This window comes from Aquila chrysaetos, chromosome 10 (genome assembly GCF_900496995.4).
Source record: "Aquila chrysaetos chrysaetos chromosome 10, bAquChr1.4, whole genome shotgun sequence".
NCBI lineage: Eukaryota > Metazoa > Chordata > Aves > Accipitriformes > Accipitridae > Aquila > Aquila chrysaetos.
In genome coordinates, this window is record NC_044013.1 from 30,889,403 (window position 1) to 30,908,751 (window position 19,349).

Consider the following 19,349-nt stretch of genomic DNA (forward strand, 5'->3'; position numbering starts at 1 on the left):
CTGACAGCCCTGGCTTTTATTTCCCCTGCAAACCCGGGGAGGAGCAGCTGTGGGTCCCCTGTCCTCCCCCTTCACCAGGGGCCACGGGTTTGCTGGCAGTCGGCTCTGTTTACCCCGGGTTAATCACTGCTCCCGGCATGCTGGCAGGGAGAGGAGCAGGCGGTATTTACCTAGTGCCTCTGGCCTAATGTATCTCCCTGCACTTCCAAGGAAACAAATACAGATTAAGGGACACAAACAGGCAAAATTATAGCAACGGGCACCCAGCTCAGCACAAAGCACACCAAGTCACTGAGCCATGCATCAAGCTGAGAAACAGCCCAGGCAAAAGCCTGCTCCGAGGTGTGACCCAGCAGGAGAGGCGATGCAAACGCCGAATGCAAGAGAGGACAACGATGAGCTCAGGCATGGTGGGATTTATACAACTTGCAGTCATGCAGTCCTTAAACTGGATTACATTCACCTTCGAGGTGTCCTGAGAGATGCAGGCAGGCAGGGCTTGATGCACCAGCCCCCTCCCCATCTCTTGCCAGGGCTTAGCATGTGCCATGCCAGCCAGACCTCTGTCACAAGCATCTCCTCACTAACCAGAGCCACAGAGGGACAAAGTGGATATAATTTCAGGCTTAAATCGCTTTTTTCTCTCTAGTTTCTGGCCTTTTTTTCCCCAGCTCCACAGCCTGGCACAAGCACACATGCCTGGAGAGCACCTAGGCGCAGCTTTTAGGCACCTCTGATGAAAACATGGGATAAACAGTGGCATAAAGCTAACATAGATGGCCGCAGGCATCTGAACTTTAATCCAGCTTGCAGGTGGAGCAGAGCACTCTCCGAAGCACACAGGTGGGTCCTGCAGGTGTTCCGGAGGAGTGAGCAGCCGTCCAGGGTATTTTTCAGACCTGGAGGAATATGCACAAATAGCTGTTTTGCATAGTTTTCACACCGATTGGTGCAAACCTCACTTAGGAACTATTTCTTCGTTTTTCAGCCACATTTGCATTGCTCTGTGGCTCTCTTTTCCTCCTCTGTGATTCATTATAACCATGTCAGCCTGTCCCAAGCTGCCCGTCAAGATGCTGAAGAGAGAAGCAATTTTAAAAGTACTGTCTGCAGACATTTTAAAGCAATAATGGGAATGTATGTCTCCTGGGAAACTAAGAATTAGGCAAGCCACAAGAGAAACAAAGATATTGGAGATAGGCAGGCTTTCTGGGAGTGCTCCTCTGTACAGGGCCACGCTGCACAAAAGGGAATTTCCAGGTTTTTGCCCAGGAGCATTTGCCATCTGTTCACCAGCTGCAGGCAGACTTCGGTCCTCTGGGACAACATATGTCTGAGGGAAGCAGAGAAATACACCAGTGAGGCTTTTAGGGACATCATAACTCCCTCATCTCCAGTCCAGCAGCTCTTGTGCTGCAGAGGAGGGAAATCTCATGGGCAAAGGGCACCCAGCCTGGGGGAAGTGGTGACAGATCCCACAGAGGAACCTTCCCCAGCAGACAGTGGACCGAGCAGGGGTCCCACACAGGAACAGGCAGGCTGCAGTGCTGAGGGATTTTGTAACTGTCTGCTTGGATCCTAAAGTGCGTGATGCCAGCTACAGCCATATGGATGCAACACAGTCTTGGAGAGAGTGCACCAAGGGAGTTTTGGTGCTGAGTGCAATGCAAGGTGGGTGTCCCAAAACATGCACTGTCACTTGGGAGGTTAGAGATCAATTCTCCAAAATGATCCCAGCACCGTGCACAGAGGCAGAGGGAAACAGCCCCTGTGTCTGGGAGGAGAATGGTGTTGGGACAGAGAGGTCAGATTTATTAGTAGCTGAAGAAACTGGGAGTCGATGGGAATCTGCACAAGCATGGGTATCTCCATTTGACCCAGACATAGCTGGTATACTAGTGTGTGCATTCACAACAGAGATGGATGGGGATGGGTTGGACTCAAACCTGAAGGGTATTCAACAGATGCAGAGGAGCACACAGCTCCCAGCTTAGTCCCTCAAGATAGGGATCCTTTCAAGTCCTAAAAATTCAAAATCCTAAAAAAAAAGAACTAGAACTGAAAGTGCTAGCATTGCTACCAGGAATAAGGTAGAGAGAAGAAATATGTTGTGAAAGCTTTATTATCAACCAAGCAGCAAAGTTGGTGCCCTGAATATGTCATGTTCAGAGAGACCAGAGAAACTGTATGGGTAGAAACAGTGGGAAACATCCACTTAGAACTTGTTAAAAGGAGGTCAAAAGGAGCAGGCAAAAGGGTAAAATGCAGGGAAGGCATTTACAGACACTGTGGTGAAGGTTTGGAATAAATATAATCAACTTAACCGCAGCCAGACATTGAGAGGGTCAAAAGAGCCAGCAGGGACACCAAACAGAGCAGATGAGACTTTTGATTGCCATTCAGAAGGTGGAAATCACATTCAAAGAACAAGAAAAATAGAAAGCATTATGAATTTCAGCAAGTGGAATGTAAAACCACAAAAGGCGGGCCAAAAGTAATTTTACTGTGCAATTTGAGAAAGCCAAAAACTAATATTAAAACCTCATTCACAGCTGTCAGAAGTGGAAAGTCTGCCAGAGCATCTGTAGGCTCTGTAGAAGATGCACCAGGGATGCTGAGGGCAAGGAGAGCAGAGGGAGGAGCACTGCATGAGTTCCCTGTGGTGCTGGTGGTGGGGACCCTGCTGTGCCACGGGAGCAATGGTGCAAAGCGTTTCCACCTCCAAGCCCTTGTGGGTTTGATGGCAGGAATTAAAATTGAGAAGTCAGCACAAAGAAGCCGCAGACCTCATCATCCATCAGATGAATAGTTCCAGACCTCCAGGACCAGAGACCGTCACCTGGGAGCCCTCGCCAAACTCCACCAGGATATTTCTGATCTGCTGACAGCATGCTGTGAGCTGTTACTTGCCTACCAAGGCAATGGAGGTGGCACAGATGGTGTCCATTTTTTAAAGGTTCAGTCACTCATCTAAGGATCTCCAGATTTAGAGGTCTCATTTCTGCACCTAGCAAAGTGGTAGAAATTGTAATAAACATGGAATTCATGGGAACTCATGGATAAATACAATAACTTGAGAAAGACTCAATACAGCTTTTTAGAGGAAAGTCATGGCTCAGAAATCTGTTGCAGTTGTTGGAAGGAGATGTGGACAACAGTGATCCGATTGATATAATGTAATCCAAAAGAAGCCTTTAAGATCTATCATAGAGTTTTCAAAGACACTGAGCTATAACTGATCAATAGCTTGCAAAGCTGGGAAGCAAAGATAAGACTAATTGGTAAATTTTCACAATCGCCTATTGGATGCTACAAGTATTGTACTGGGGCTGGATTTTTCAGCATATTCATAAGTGATGGAGAAAAGGCAGTAAATAGCACGGTGACAATGTTTTCTGGTGGAGAAAATAGTTCAGAACAGTCATATCTAAAGGTGGCTGCAGAAAGCAGCAGAAGGATGTCAGGCTGCAGAGTGAGTGGGTGATAAAGTGGCAAATGAAATTCAATGTTGATAAGTATAAAGTGAAGTACATCCCTAACTGTATGCAGTGGTGGACTCTAAATTAGCTATTACTGTTCAAGAGGCCAGTCTGAGGGTAACTGTAGGCAATTCAATTGAAAACATCAGCTAAAGGTTCAGGAGCAATCAAAAAGTAAAAAGGCTTTAGAAATGGCAAGGAAAGGAATGGGCTTTCAGCAGAAAACATCACTTGCCACTGTATAAACCAGAGGGTGCTCACGGCTGTGTACAGTTTTGGTGCCTGGCTTAGAAAAGATGTAGAAGAACTGGAAAAGTCACAGAGGTGAGGAAACTGGGTGATCAGAGGTGGGAATAGCATCCCTGCAGGAAAAGGCTGAATAGATCAAGACTGCCCATGTTAGAAAAGAGATGAAAGCAGATGAAATTCCTGTAGGTAGGTTCCATCCCAGACACCAAATGGCAGCCAACAGAGAGGACTGGATCAATGCTAAAGGATTGGACTGCAGGATGGTGGCACATGAAACATGGATGCATTCCAACCAGCAGTGCCTGCAGTGTTTCTTGCTTTGCAGGGGTGGGTGAAGGAGACTATACCATGCTGGTGGTCTTGCCAGATTTCCCATGGGGTCACTGGCTCTTCTTTATCATGGCAGTTGAAAAATGGAGGAAGAGACTGAAATCTCTTGTCATGGGCTCATGGTACCCACTTCTGTCTGGAACAGAGGCTCTTCTTCACCAGGAGCTGGCATGGCCATCTGTCGTGGCTTAACCCCAGCCAGCAAATAAGCACCATGCAGCCGCTCACTCACTTCCCCCCCCCACCCAGTGGGAATGGGGGAGAGAATTGGAAAAAAAAGTAAAACTTGTGGGTTGAGATAAGAAAAGTTTAATAGAACAGAAAAGAAGAAACTAATAATGATAATAATAACAATACTAAAATGCCACTAATAATACAAGGATAGGAATATACAAGTGATGCACAATGCAATTGCTCACCACCCACTGACCGATGCCCAGTTAGTTCCCGAGCAGCAATTCCCCCCAGCCTCACTCCTCCAGTTTATATACTAGGCATGACATCCCATGGTATGGAATACCCCTTTGGCCAGTTTGGGTCAGGTGTTCTGGCTGTGTCCCCTCCCAACTCCTTGTGCCCCTCCCTCCAGCCTTTTGCTGGCTGGGCATGGGAAGCTGAAAAATCCTTGACTTAGTGTAAACACTACTTAGCAACAACTGAAAACATCAGTGTGTTATCAACATTCTTCTCATACTGAATCCAAGACTTATCACTATACCAGCTACTAGAAAGAAAATTAACTCTATCCCACCTGAAACCAGGACACCGTCCCTTAATTTCTAGGGACACCCAAGCCCTCCTCAGTGCTGCTGCGTGAGGCCACAGGTGGTGGCAGGAGAGAAATACTAACAAAGGTGGTGTTGAGATGCAGCCGCACCTCGGAGGCTGAGGAGTCCTAAGTGATGGAAAGTTCCAGTGTCACGATGGTATGGTCATCTGCAGTCTTGCTGCAAAAACATTTGTTTGGGAAGGCTGGATCTTCAGACTGCTGCAGCAGAAACCACACACTCCCCAAACAGCTCAGAACCAGATACGGTGTACCTGTTGCTGCCTGTTTCTAAGGATTTCAGAGCTCAATTAGTAGATGTTGGAGGAGGTTGAAGAAGGAGGTACTGGTGCAGTTTTGCCACCCAGCCTGCAGCCTGTTCACTTGGTGCTGTGTTACAGGGGTCAGATTTAAGGCTTTAATCTTATGACACACTCCAAAGTCACTGAAGGGTCTAGGTGCCAAGGCAAGCTCTCCTCTGGCGTGGCCAAGTACCAGGTACATGAGAAGGTCACCTCACATGATCTTTGCACATCACCAGAAAGGGCTCCAGGGACAGCTTGGGAAACACATGGCTATAGGGTCCAGATAAAGCACAGCATTCCTCCTAGAAACATAGAGCTTGTAATTACGAGCAGTGGAAGTGAAATGTGGCCTTAATGAGAACTAGCAGGCAAAGGAGAACAGCTTTGTCAGCATCATGGTGGGTTTTGCTCTTAAAATGTGAAAATGCATGACTCACCATGGGGATCTGGCCCTGTTTCTGTCTCCAACTGCTGCTGGAAGTGCTCCCTCCTCTGCAAGCAAGGCCAGCTGGGGAGGACTGCCACTTGTCATAGTCTGTGGCAGTCCCATTTGTGGCAGTGCTGCCATATCATGCCTACAGTGCATCACTTCTCTGCTTCCTCTGCCTATAAGATGGGGCCAGCCTTTGCTTGCCCTGAGCATGTATGTGCCCATGGAGCTGTATTTATCGATCTGGGCAGGATTTGACTAGGCTGCTGTAAAATGAAGGAGAAAGACAACCCACAAAAGGAAAATTTAGGAACTGGAAACAGCTCTCTGTTCCACAGCAGGCAGGTGCAAAGAAATCCAAGCAGCCACTTCAGCCACTGCAGGAGGCTGGGTATTCCCACAAGCCCACGATGAGGAGACCCCAGGGATGGAGTCCTTGTGTGCAAGAGCACTATGGCAGATGCAGGCGGACACATGGCATGAGACATCTGCATCACATCGTGCTGTGCCTCCCTCTGCTCGGCCGGGTGCCAAGAGCCGATCTTCACACAGACATCACCTGATGTGGCCTTGGGAGGAACCAGGGCCAAGGGTGCACTTGCAGGGAGGGGAAGTACCGAGTGGAAGTGGGTCAGATCACAAGGTAATGGCTAAGGGAAAGTAGTAAAAGCTTTTGGGGGAAGGTAGAATATCAGTTTCTTCTCCAAAAGAGATGGTGGCATCCCATATAATTAAATCCTTCGGAAAAGGTTTGGAAACCCTGCTTCAGAGAGAGCTGACTGTATTCCCTCTGCCTGGAAAGAAATTTTCTGCTGTATATCCATGCAATGAGATTCTTGGTGCTTTCTTCCTCAGATGGCCTTGCTCACACTCTCCCGTGTGTACAGCCTGTGCTGATGGGCTCCCAGCACTCCTTGCAGCAGTAGGACAGAGCAATGAACATGGAAGAGAAAATTGCAGCCTGCAGCTAGACTCCTTAGGCAATATTTCTGGGCTCTCCTTCACACTGGAAGCTGCCTGGCAAACCCTGGGGTGACAGCACCCTCTGGAGACCAGGACAAATGAAAGCAATGAGACTCCACATTTCTCAAATCACTTCTTTTCACGTTGCCTTTGCATTTTAAGTGCATTTCATGATGGTGATCGGTGCTATCTTGCTTGCCCAGAAGGAGGACCCTGCTGAAGACGGCTAGCTTGCCACACCATGTCTCAGTTACTATGGGACAAGCTGGCTGGGCCTCTCCAGAGAGAGCAGAAGAGACCTTAGAATCATAGAATCATTTAGGTTGGAAAAGACCTTCAAGATCATCGAGTCCAACCGTCAACCATGCCCACTAAACCTTGTCCTTAAGTATCCCATCCACTCACTTTTTTAATACCTCCAGGGATGGTGACTCAACCACTTCCCTGGGCAGCCCATTCCAATGTTTGACAACCCTCTCAGTAAAAAAATTTTTTCTGATATCCAATCTAAACCTCCCTTGCCACAACTTGAGGCCATTTCCTCTTGTCCTATCTCCGACCACCTGACAGAAGAGACCAACACCTACCTCACTACAACCCCCTTTCAGATAGTTGTAGAGAGCTAGAAGGTCTCCCCTCAGCCTCCTCTTTTTCTAGACTAAACAGCCCCAGTTCCCTCAGCCGCTCCTCATAAGACTTGTGCTCCAGGCCCCTCACCAACTTGGTTGCCCTTCTCTGAACACGCTCCAGCAACTCAATGTCCTTCCTGTAGTGAGGGGCCCAAAACTGAACACAGTACTTGAGGTGCGGCATCACCAGTGCTGAATACAGGGCACACAGCAACCTAGAGTTTGTAGAAAAAGCAAGGTATCACTTGACAAAAGTCACACTGTTTAGAGATAACATGAGGACATGGCACAAAAAGGACTTTTCTGCATCTAGCTAAGGAGACTCACCACGAGGATGGAATACCCGGCGGTATTCTCCTTCCCGATGTGGAAGGGGATCCTGCTGATGGGAACACAGTGCAGGTGGATGTTGCTGCCTTTCTGCTACCTTCCACCATATCAGCGGTGCACAGCAGGTACACATCCATCGGGTCCTGGAGGGGAGGGCATTAGCAGAGGGGCATTTTAATCACACGTCTCCAAACCTCTCTTAAGGCAAGAGTGTTAGCCAGAAAAAGAATTCTAAATGCAACAAGAAATTCCCAAGTTTGACAGCTGAGAAGATTTTATTTAGTTATTATCATCTCCTACATTGAGTATAGTCTTCGTTCTGAGCTGGCAGCTGCCTCCTCTTGCCTGTCATGCACCTCATGACTCACTGCAAAGGGGGCTTGAACAGGAGGTGGTAGGAGGCAGGGAGAGAAATAAAAGGCAGACATGCAGATCCAGTAAAACCATAGTGTGAAAAAATCTTACAGAAACATAACAAGGTAATAAAAGATTTGTTTCCACCAATTTTTATTTGCTAGCCTATCTTTCTCCATTTATGAGGAAGGCAGCTCTCATCACACTGAGCCAAAGACACTCTCAAATTCACATGCCGTTGTAGGCATTTTTAGTACATTAGTACCACAGTGGCTGGAAGCTGAAATGGATGGCATCTGCTGACATGCTACGTCCCTCAAAGAAAGGAGCATATTGATCCTTTCAAGAAAAATGTAAAGCCATGATTTTTTGTGGGAAATGTTGTTTTGCATTGGTGGGCTGATGATCAATGACGGAATTGGTGTGTCCATAAGCTTGACCCTGGCAGAGATGATAGATCCTGCTTGAAGACTTCTGCATTTTCTGAGCTGTAATGTTGAGTCCTGATGTAAATCAATGCAAATGTTGGTCTGTTCACTTATCTGCTGATACCTCATACCAGAGCTCTTCTGAGCCCTTCCCATGCTCCCTCACTTTGCTCAGATCTGAGTCTATCCTTCACAAACGTGACCTCTCACGTACAGTCTTAAAATCCCTAAAGACATAAAATATCTCACATATATCACCTTTCCTGGGATGTGTTAGTTATACAGAAACTGTGCTAAGCCTGCAGCCTTTCTTTGTTAAGCCTGACTGTGTTAACCCTGCAGCTTTTTGTGTGCTTCAGCTCTTGGAAAGACCAGGCAGTGTTTTGGGTGTGCTGTTAGAAAGTCCAGGCACAGGAACAAGGGATCATGCAGACATTTTTGAGGGCAGGCTGCTTCCCTTGCTCACCTTGGGCTTGAGGACTTCCAGGTCACATCCTCCTGCCAGGGGAACATTAGGGCACCAATGGACTCATCCTGCTTCCCATCTCTGCAGGTCGTGAGCGTGGAATTGACCCTGTGATAGGCAAAGGGAGTGCAGCAGTGCCTGCCTGCAAACCATGACACTGGCTGATACGGCAGCAAAATCCCCTGCCTGTGAGGAGCAGTCCTGCAGATGCCAGAGGGATGGACTGAAGGAGCCAGGAGGTCTTTTCACAAGGCAATTTTATGGCACTTTGAAATCTCTTTAAAGTTTCAAAACAGCAAAGGCAGGATGGTGCCTTCCCTCCATGCTGTCATCTCTTGGAAGTCATCATGGCCCTGGCTCAGGAGATGGACTCCCCATGGCGCTTAGGGATGTGAGTTGCACGGACAACAAAACCTAAAACTCACTATTGCTGAGAAAAGTGAAAACGTTTTGACATTTCCTATGCTTACACAAAACTATTGTGAGGCAGAAGTCTGCATGCAGTGTTTCAAGTTTTATTTATGCATTGCTTTTGCCCTGCAGTCCCAAATGCCTGTCCCACAGGAAAGCTGAGCTTCAGTGGTGGAAACCTTCTAGCACATTAACCTCTGTGAGCACTTCAAAGATTTGAAATAGACTGTTACAATTAATACAGTTTTTTGAATACAGATTTATTTGAATATTTAACAACTATTAAGCCTGAAATGTAGAAGGTACAGAGTGGGAATTTAACTGTGCACATTAATATCTTGAGCAAGATCTTCAGCAAGTGAAAATTAGGTAGTTTGCCTGAAGTTAGGGATGTACACTAACTTACAAAGCCATACATGTCCACTGGGTTGGCTGTTTCACATTTTATATGAAGCACACTACAGATCTGGAAACTCCAGATTTTGCAAGAGACTGTTCTGATTATTAACATAATTAAAATGATCTGACTCTGAACAAAAGGATAAAGGCACAGTTGAGGAGTAGAGGGAATCTACAGGAGAGAGAAGAAGTGGGAAATGCCTTATTTTCTTCAGTAGGTAGGATATGGCCAACCTCAACAAAGACCCTCTAGGACACCGGGTTTGGCCGTGACATGTTTTGCCTTTTTCCACCTCTTTGCAGAGACAGAGTTAGCCTCAGGTTGGACAGAAAGGAAATGAAAATGCAACTAGCAGTAGGAAGCTGGTTTGATGAAGATGGCAGAAGCTTTGCAGTTCCCATTACACAGGCTGCCCCATGTTATGGCCCCCTTGACATTCAGCCGTACAGAGTACCACCACCCGCCACCGTAGCTGGAGGCACAGTTCCCACTGTAAGTGTCCTGATTCAGATCTTTAGCAGAGAACTTCATGTTGTCGTGCACAGTGGAAGCACTGTTTGTGGTCATGGCGTCCCCTGCCAACCCAGAGTACGTTCCCAGCCTCAGCCGGTAGCCGTGGGACTCATCTTCCAGGCTGAAGAGGTTGTAGTCTGCAAACTTGGTGTTGTTTGCAGCATCCCAGATGACAAACCTGACCTGGTAGAGCTTCTGTCTGGAGATCTGATGGATGTACTCAGTGCCCAGCCAGTACTTGGTGTGCAGTTTCCCAAAGCCATACTTGTAGGTGCTCCAGGACTCAGCCCAGGTGATCTCTGTGCTCTGCCGGTTCCTCTGGATGACCATCCAGCCCCTGCCCGTCACATTCATTTCACAGTACACCACGATGGGCTGCAGCCCTGTGGGCTGGATGATGTAGATGCCACTGGGGCTGCCAGCGGAGACCTCACTGCAGTCCTTGGGCCAACCTGGGGCAGGAGAGAGGGTGATTTAACAAGACCCTGTGCAACAAGTCCGAGGGGCAGCCCATAGTCCTCCCGTGGCTGGTTCTGCAAGACCAAGACATTAATGAGACCTGGATTGCCTGAGGAGCACAGATCATGCAAATGTCATCCTCACCTGAGCACACAATGCCTGCGTCCTCGCTGTTCCTGCAGTTGTGCTCTCCCCAAGCCTGCAGCGAGCACTCAGTGAAGAGCTTCTCCTCCCCATTGCAGTTAACGTTGTCCAGCCAGATAGTCCCAGATTCACTCCCAAAATAAGCATTGCCTGGGGCTGATACTGCCTTTCCGCAGCCAAGCTGCCTACACACCAGAGGCATCTCTCATGTCCTAGCTGTCATCACACACCGTTCCCCATTCATTGCGGTACCAAACCTCCACCCGTCCGGAGCAATTTTTGGAGCCATTCACTAGCTGGAGCTGACCTGGAATATGGGAAACAACAGTAGAGAGGAGATTTGGAAATGGGGGGACGACACCAAAGAAAGCTGGAGCCCAGATCAGGAGGTACTTTCTGGCTCAAGAAGTAGAGTCTAGGCAGTAAGATGTAAGGCCTTTACACCTCTGATCCTGCTCCTGGCCAGGGAAGGAGCCTTTGTCTTCTAAAGTCTCCATTTCCAACTATTTTTGGTGTGTTGTGGCCCCAGAGACTGGGCACAGGTTTGCCATGTGTTCCCTCAGCCATGTGGACATCAGCTGTCCTCTTCCACCACTGCAGGAGCTGTGTTTCACCCTCCTGGGATGGTGAGTACCCCAGGAGCAAGGCTGAGGGTGAGACAGGGAATGGTGCAGTCTGGTGAAGTACCCTCAGACAAGGGTATTTCAGAGGAGAAGAACACTTTTCTAGTTCTTAGCCATGGGACAAGTGAAATAGCTGGAGATGCTGGTGGCAGGAGAACCCTTCCTTTCTTCTGCATCCTTCTCACTGACTGTCCCTACCATCCTCCAGCGTGGCAGGGGATGTGTGGGGAGGGACAGCCTTGGCTTCAGGAGGGGATCAGAGCAAACCCTCTGCACTTCTCCACACCTACATGTGAGCAGAAAGGCCTGTGACTGCAAGGTCCTGTGTCTGCACCCACCTGATGTTTGAGGAAGGGCAGGCGACTTGTGCTGGGGCATGTATCTGTCTTGAGGGATGCTGGGGCTTTGCTGACACCTCGGGGGAGCACCAGGTTGGAAGATGCCCTGCCCGACAGCCTGCTCTGGTGTGGTCCTAGCTGTGTCCTGCTGGCACAGATGGAGACCTTCCATGTACCTACCATTCACTAATGTGTTCAGAGCAGACACGGTGTTACTTGAGACAGATTGATTGAAGAGGGACAGGCTTTGGATGCTCCTAGTGAGATGTGGGGCAGGCAGGGCCAACACACAGGCAAGGAGCAGGAGGGGAGCACCCTGGACAGCTGGAGGAGGAAGGGACAAGATGAGAGTCAAAGAGAGCATCACACGGTCAGAGTAAAACATGCAATGGGGAACGAGCTGCAGTGAGGTGAAACAGCTGCAAGTAACCCCAAACCTGCGAGGATGGCACAGTGTTGCCTTTCTGACAGAACTTTGTAGCCGGGCTCCTTCTTGTCCCCAAGCTTCATGCCAGAGACCAAGCTGCCCAGGAAATTTGGGGAGCAAAATCAAGCAATCACAAGAGACTTCTTTGCAGATCAGAAGAAACATGACCAAAGTGTTTATCTTTAAGCACAAATTTTAACAGAAACCTTGTGGAATATTTTCTGCCCCTCCAGCTCACTAAACAGCTAGATGGTATTTCTTCACTTTCTGCTACACTCTGGAAAATCCAAATAAAATACCAAAGTTGTACTAAAAAATAATAATATTATTCAACTTAATTATAATAATAGTTATCCTGAGATTAAAATCTGAACGTTCTTTTAAAGATGGCACCACAGCTGCACCTCTGGGGGGTTACAGCAGTGTTAGACTGGGAAACATATGGAAAGGACGACTTTTCCAATGGTGCCTCTGTTTTGGATACCCCACAATGATGGACCCTTGATAGCAGTTGGAAGCCTACGCTCTTCATACATCAGTAAATTCAATCTTACGTTTTTAACGCATTTACACTTAGATTTATGACTGCTGGGCTAGAACTAAAGCGCGGTCACTATCTGCTAGACATGAACCCATCCTGTCTTCTGAACCTGTCCCTGCTCTGCCGGGACAGAGGGGTACTCCAAGGAGATGAGTTGCTGTCATGTTTTAATTTGTTCAACACCTTCTCTGTCCCCACTGACCCATTTGCATGGGGAAAGGCCACTCTGACCTTCCCTCCATAGGTTTTGCCCTCCTGCTCCTAAGCACAGTTTTTATTTCAGCAGCCTGGGTGGACCCTGTTTGCAGACACGTGCCCTCACTCTGCCTGGATGCTGAGCCTCGCTGAAGCTCTTCCCGATGCGCTCGCAGCAATGCGAGTTGTGGAAAGCCCTTGTCCCTCCAGCCAGAGCAGTGCGGTCACTGGTTCTGCAGGACAGCCACCAGGTTTGCACCCCTTGAGTATGACCCAGGGCTGGCCTGACCCTCCTCTGCTCCCTGCTCTCAGGGACAGAGCAGCACGCAGGTTCCCTCTTCCCCCAGGTGACCCCTCCTGAGCTCTCCTCTGCCCTGACGCTGCCCAGGGGAGCTGCTGGGCTGAGGGCAGACCCAGGGACTCCCACGACCCTCTCAAGCCTTCTCCCTTGCCCTGGGAGAAGCAGCACGGACCTTGAGTCTGCCCTGCTTTGTGCCCTGTGTCATCTCCTGTCTCTGCAGTAAGTCCTCCATCCATGGAAGCAAATGGATGGCTCTGCCAGGGAGGAGGTTCTCAACAACCCCCTCCACCAGCACTGCTTCTGGAGGTCCAGGGGCCCAGGAACCCACCCTGCCCTGCTCCCCCATGCTCCCACTCACCCATGCCGACTCCATGAGGACACTTGCAAGTCCAGAAAGTTACTGTAGATATGCTTTGAGTCATGATATTTATAGCTGCGCTGTGCCAGGGGAGTAGTGGAGCTGATACTGCTGCTGCTAGTCCCATCCACTTCTTGTCCCAGGGTGTGTTAATGAGCTGTCAGCAATAGGGCTGTAACCCTATCCCCTCACCAGGGATGTTCATCTGCTCTGATAAGAGCCCTTATCAGAACCTGAATAAATAATGCCCAGGGGCGGAAAAGGCATTCATGCACTTCCCATGTGTCAAGCAGGGCTTTTCCTGGATATGCCACCAACCGGTGTTTGGAGACATTTGCTGAGCTCCTCACACAGCTGAGCAGGATCTGGTGTCCCTCCTGCTGGATCCCTGCCAAGGTGGACAGGAGCTGGATGCAGCAAACCAGCGCTGTGGAATACCCCAGGGATGTCCCTGCTTTCTTCTGGAGAAAACACACTGTGTGGATCAATAGCGGTCATAGGTGCAAAGCACAGTGGTGGCAACATCCAGCTTATCATGTCTGGGGCTCATGTCAGGAGCAGAGCTAAAGGGACTGGACCAGTTGAAACAAGAGACTATTTCTGTCTGAATCTCGGATGAAAGCAGGTATCACTCCAGGGAGCACCTGGTGCTGGGAAAATCTCCTGCCTCTTCCAACTGAAAGTGCAGAAGTTGTGTGGTTCACAGCATGTCCTCTGCACAGGGCAGACACATGCCGCCAGCCATCACCGTGCAAGGCCCCTGCTATCTACAGTACAACCTATGGTGACAAATGCCACCTTTTTCCCAAGTGAGCTTTGAGCTATGGTTGCAAAAAAATACTGAAAAAAACATTTTCCTAAGTCTCACATTTGAAAAATGACTGAATAATATCAGCAGCTGCAGAAATCTCATCCACTGAGAGAACTAGAGTTTCAGGACAGAAAGAGCTTTCCCCAGCAAGGCTGGGATGACTGTGAAGGTGAAACACAAGTTGCATTGCTTGCATGGAGAAGTGCAGGTTACCCCAAGATACTTCCAGAGTTACCCTTGGGCACTAACTTGCAGCTTATCCATTGGAATAGAGCAAACAGGGAGGTAAACAGGATTTCAAAAAAAAAAATTAGTAAGTGAATCAAGAAAGTAAGAGATTTTTTTCCCCATGTACTCTGCCTGTTACATGATGTTTCAAAAACATTTTCCCTCACAACTCATTTCTGCAGAGATGTGATGCTTGGGCCATTACCTTGGGAGGGATGGGATGTTACCCCATTCCCAGCATTTCTGTTCAATGACATATCCATGTAAATGCGACAAGTCAGCCAGAACTGCAGCCATTGGGATGGCCACAAAGCCATGCCAAGCTCAGAGGAGTCCTATCTGAGAAGTCGGGAGTTTCTACCTGTGAAGTTGGGTACCACCAAGCAGATGATGTTTTTTCACAGCTCTGAACAGATAGACACCATGGACCCAGGACCGTCAAACACTGCTGGGGTGGACCCGCACTTGCAGACCTCCCCTGCACCTCCTGACTGCAGAACCCGCCCAGATGAGGCTGAAGCAGTGTCGTGGCAGTGCGGAGCTGCCCTGATGCTGATAAAAAGCACCCCCAACAGCCACAGCCCCCCCCGACCCTCCCAGGGTACAGGCCTGGAGCAGGGGCAGCCTTGGGCAGCGAGCAGGCAAGAGGCAGCTCCCACCACTGCAGGGATGCCCTCATGTCAGCATGGGCTTATTAACAGCCGCTGCCTGCTACTAGCAAGCTGTTCTCCACCAGTTTTATGGACATTTGTTACTAAGCAGATATTTCTACCTCCCCCTCCTTAACTTTTTCCTTATTGGCCTCTGGAGCATCTGCAAGATGAGAAAAGTTTGTCTCGCAGCTGTGAGGTATGAATGGTGCTTTCTTTTCCCAGAATAAATTTCAAAGCACATCCTGAGTAAAGAAAACACTAATATCTATGCTGTCATGTACCTGTGCACACACATAAAATTTTACTGCAATGAATGTGTTACTTTCGGTGCCTATTTCCATCATTATAACCTAGAATTAAGTTTGTGTAAAGCAAATATTAATGTGTTGGGAGGGTTGAACTCAAAGATCTAATATGTGGATGAGGGAAAGGCTGTGGATGTTGTTTACCTGCACTTTAGTAAAGCCTTTGACACCACCTCCCACAGCATTCTCCTGGAGAAACTGGCTGCTCATGGCTTGGACAGGTGTACTGTTTACTGGGTAAAAAACTGGCTGGATGGCCGAGCCCAGAGAGTTGTGGTGAATGGAGTCAAGTCCAGTTGGTGGCGGGTCACAAGCAGTGCTCCCCAGGGCTCAGTATTGGGGCCAGTTCTGTTTTATATCTTTATCAATGATCTGGACTAGGGGATCGAGTGCACCCTCAGTAAGTTTGTGGATGACACCAAGTTGGACAGGAGTGTTGATCTGCTCGAGGGTAGGAAGGCTCTACAGAGGGATCTGGACAGGCTGGATCAATGGGCCGAGGCCAGTTGTATGAGGTTCAACAAGGCCAAGTGCCAGGTCCTGCCCTTCGGTCACAACAACCCCATGCAATGCTACAGGGTTGGAGGAGAGTGGCTGGAAAGCTGCCTGGTGGAAAAGGACCTAGGGGTGCTGGTCAACAGCCAGCTGAATATGAGCCAGCAGTGTGCCCAGCCGGCAACTAAGCATCATGCAACCACTGACTCACTTCCCCCCCACCCAGTGGGATGGGGGAGAGAATCAGGAAAAAAAAGTAAAACTTGTGCGCTGAGATAAGAACAGAAAGGAAGAAACTAATAATGATAATGATAACAATAGAAGAAGAAGAAGAAGAATAAAATAAAAGAATTGGAAAATACAAAACAATGGATGCACAATGCAGTTGCTCACCACTCGCTGACCGATGCCCAGTTAGTTCCCAAGTAGAAATTCCCCTCAGCACCACTCCCCCTAGTTAATATACTAGGTGTGATGTCACATGGCATGGAATACCCCTTTGGCCAGTTTGGGTCAGGTGTTCTGGCTGTGTCCCCTCCCAACTCCTTGTGCCCCTCCAGCCTTCTTGCTGGCTGGGCATGAGAAACTGAAAAAATCCTTGACTTAGTATAAACACTACTTGGCAACAACAGAAAACGTCATTGTGTTATCAACATCCTTCTCATACTGAATCCAAAACATAACACTATACCAGCTACTAGACAGAAAATTAACTCTATCCCAGCTGAAACCAGGACAATGGCCAAGAAGGCCAATGGCATCCTGGCCTGTATCAGAAATAGTGTGGCCAGCAGGACTAGGGCAGTGACCGTCCCTCTGTACTCAGCACTGGTGAGGCTGCACCTCAAATACTGTGTTCAGTTTTGGGCCCCTTACTACAAGAAGGACATTGAGGTGCTGGAGCATGTCCAAAGAAGAGCAACGAAGCTGGTGAAGGGTCTAGAGCACAAGTCTTATGAGGACCGACTGCGGGAACTGGGGTTGTTTGGTCCAGAGAAAAGGAGGCTGAGGGGAGACCTTATCACTCTCTACAACTACCTGAAAGCAGGTTGTAGTGAGGTGGGGGGGTCAGTCTCTTCTCCCAAGTAACAAGTGATAGGACAAGAGGAAACGGCCTCAAGTTGTGCCAGGGAAGGTTTAGACTGGATATTAAGAAAAATTTCTTCACCAAAAGGGTTGTCAAGTGTTGGAATAGGCTGCCCAGGGAAGTGGTTGAGGCACCATCCGTGGAGGTATTTAAAAGACATGCACACATCTTTTAAGATGTGTGGCACTTAGGGACATGGCTTAGTGGAGGACTTGGCAGTGTTAGGTTAACAGTCAGAGTCAATGATCTTAAAGGTCTTTTCCAACCTAAATGATTCTATGATTCTATATCGTCCGAATATGGGCAAGAAAGAAATTCTTCTAACAACTGATACACTCTATCTCCATGTTCACTGGGGGAAAGGGGCCTTGGGTTCCCATCTCATTGATGGTTTAAGCCTCATCATGTGAACAAGGCTCCTGCAGCTCATCCCACCCCTCCTGGCTGTGACTGTGGTGCTCTGCAGGGAGGGAAGAGGCACCCAGAGATGATCAGGGTATGCCACGGGGATCAATGCTGACACCCACCTGGCAGAAAACCCCACCCTGCAGCCCCAGTGGCAGCTGGGGACAGGAGTGGGCAGAGAGACCTTGTGCGAGGTGCTCCTGCTCTGAAAGAGACAGAAACATCTCACGGTTGTCAGCAGGCAGAGCCCCTTCCCCATGGCTGTCTGTGGCCAGGGGACCTCCAGGGCTGGTGTCTCATTCCCCTGGGAACCCAGCATGGCACCTTCCCGTGTCTGGGTAGCTCCTCTCTCCCCTTCAGAGCATGTCTTCTGCTTCCCTGTGAGCCCAAAGGACAACATGAGACACAGCAGGTACAATATAACTACGTCACCTACCTGCAACATCCCGATTTCATCCTAAATTCTCTCAAGACACAATGTGACCACTGACTGGCACAGGAGTGAAAACAGATATGCATAAGCACTGGACCGGTGTGTAAACTTGTCATTGAGGAAGAAATTACTTAAAAAGGAGGGATTTAATGGCTAGCAAGCATGGACCAAGAAATATAATCCTCTGAATGGCTTCATGGCTGCTGGCCAGCAGCAGACGTGTTGTACAGCGATGCCATCTGCTGACTCCAGCCACCGGCAAGCTGAAACCTGGGAGCCCGCCCTGCAAACAGCTGCAGCGGGTTCAGGGATGGAGAGGCATGCTGCTCATTACGTTTTATCTTCCAAAACCTGGACTTTATTGCCACAGATGAACTGATTAGCAAGCTAAGAATGAAATTAAGTGCTTTTATGGTGGTACCTCTGCACTGTTAATTTAAACCACTGTGATGATTTAACACTTGATCTTCCCTCACGGGGAAGGAGATTCCCTGATCTGTCACGTGGACTCTGCATCCATGAAGTTTCAGCTGAGGGAATGGCTGGGATTGTCAGGAGCCACCTTGCAGGTAGGGCAGGTCATTGCTGATCTCATCACCACTTTGTGCACTGCAAGTACTGCAAGTCCTCAGAGAAAACGGGCTTGAGGAGTTCACAGTGTGTAGACACAGATATCATGGACAGTCTTTAGCAGAGACAAGTTTGAACATGGCTTTTGAAACATAGCATTGGCACTGGACTGAGTGTGACAAGAGCTGTTCAGGGGAATTTTATTGGAGTTAAAATTTAAAATGTTAGTCAAATTCTCTAATAATAACCCTTTTTCTCCCTTATTCATATCCATATGTAACAGCTGTGCTGAGCTTTGGTACCTTCCCGGTGTCCTCAACACCTGCACATCAGCCGTGCTCTCCCCACACGGGGACAAGCCATCCCCTTGGCCAGGTTCGTGAGCTTTGCCCCTCGGCACAGCATGCACAAGGTCGCTACAGGGAGACAGGTTCACAGGGACGAAACACAAGGACATTTGAGTTTGCCAGCATTATTGGTAAAATCCAGCTCTCCAGACGAATCCTTCGTATTCCAAACCCAAGGATGGAAGAAATAAGATGATACAGATGTCTTCATATCATCCCAGGGCCATCCTCCAAAGAGGCACTTCTAACACCCTTTTACTTTCAAGCCAGTGAATTTTCAGATGCACTCACAGTATGTGTAGCCCCTCAGCTATGTGGATGCCAGGTTTTATCAGTTCAGCAGAACATCATTTGCTTTACAGTGCTACAACACTATTACAGCATCCTCTTCCCTCTGCCCGTGGATATGAAATATTTTGAGGTCAAGGCTACTTGTCTCATGAAATACCTTCCCAGGTGTTAGGCAGCAAAGCAAGTTTTCTTTCTATCCTGTCCTAATAATTTGGCTATGGCTACAGGCTTGGCTGGGCTCGGCCAAGGAATTACTGCCCTGTCCTGGTTCCCGCATGTCAGGAG

The 19,349-nt window shown here is 48.6% G+C and overlaps 1 protein-coding gene across 1 annotated transcript; it reads right to left on the bottom strand.

Moving 5' to 3' along the window:
* Positions 1-9,564: 9,564 nt before the first annotated feature.
* LOC115347766 (fibrinogen-like protein 1-like protein) lies at positions 9,565-10,858 on the bottom strand. Its single transcript, XM_030029452.2, has 2 exons — positions 10,657-10,858; positions 9,565-10,505 (listed from the first exon to the last, which is right to left on the bottom strand). Exons 1-2 carry the CDS (start codon positions 10,856-10,858, stop codon positions 9,889-9,891), a joined length of 819 nt encoding a protein of 272 aa, XP_029885312.1. The 3' UTR covers positions 9,565-9,888.
* Between the last annotated feature and the right edge of the window lie 8,491 nt (positions 10,859-19,349).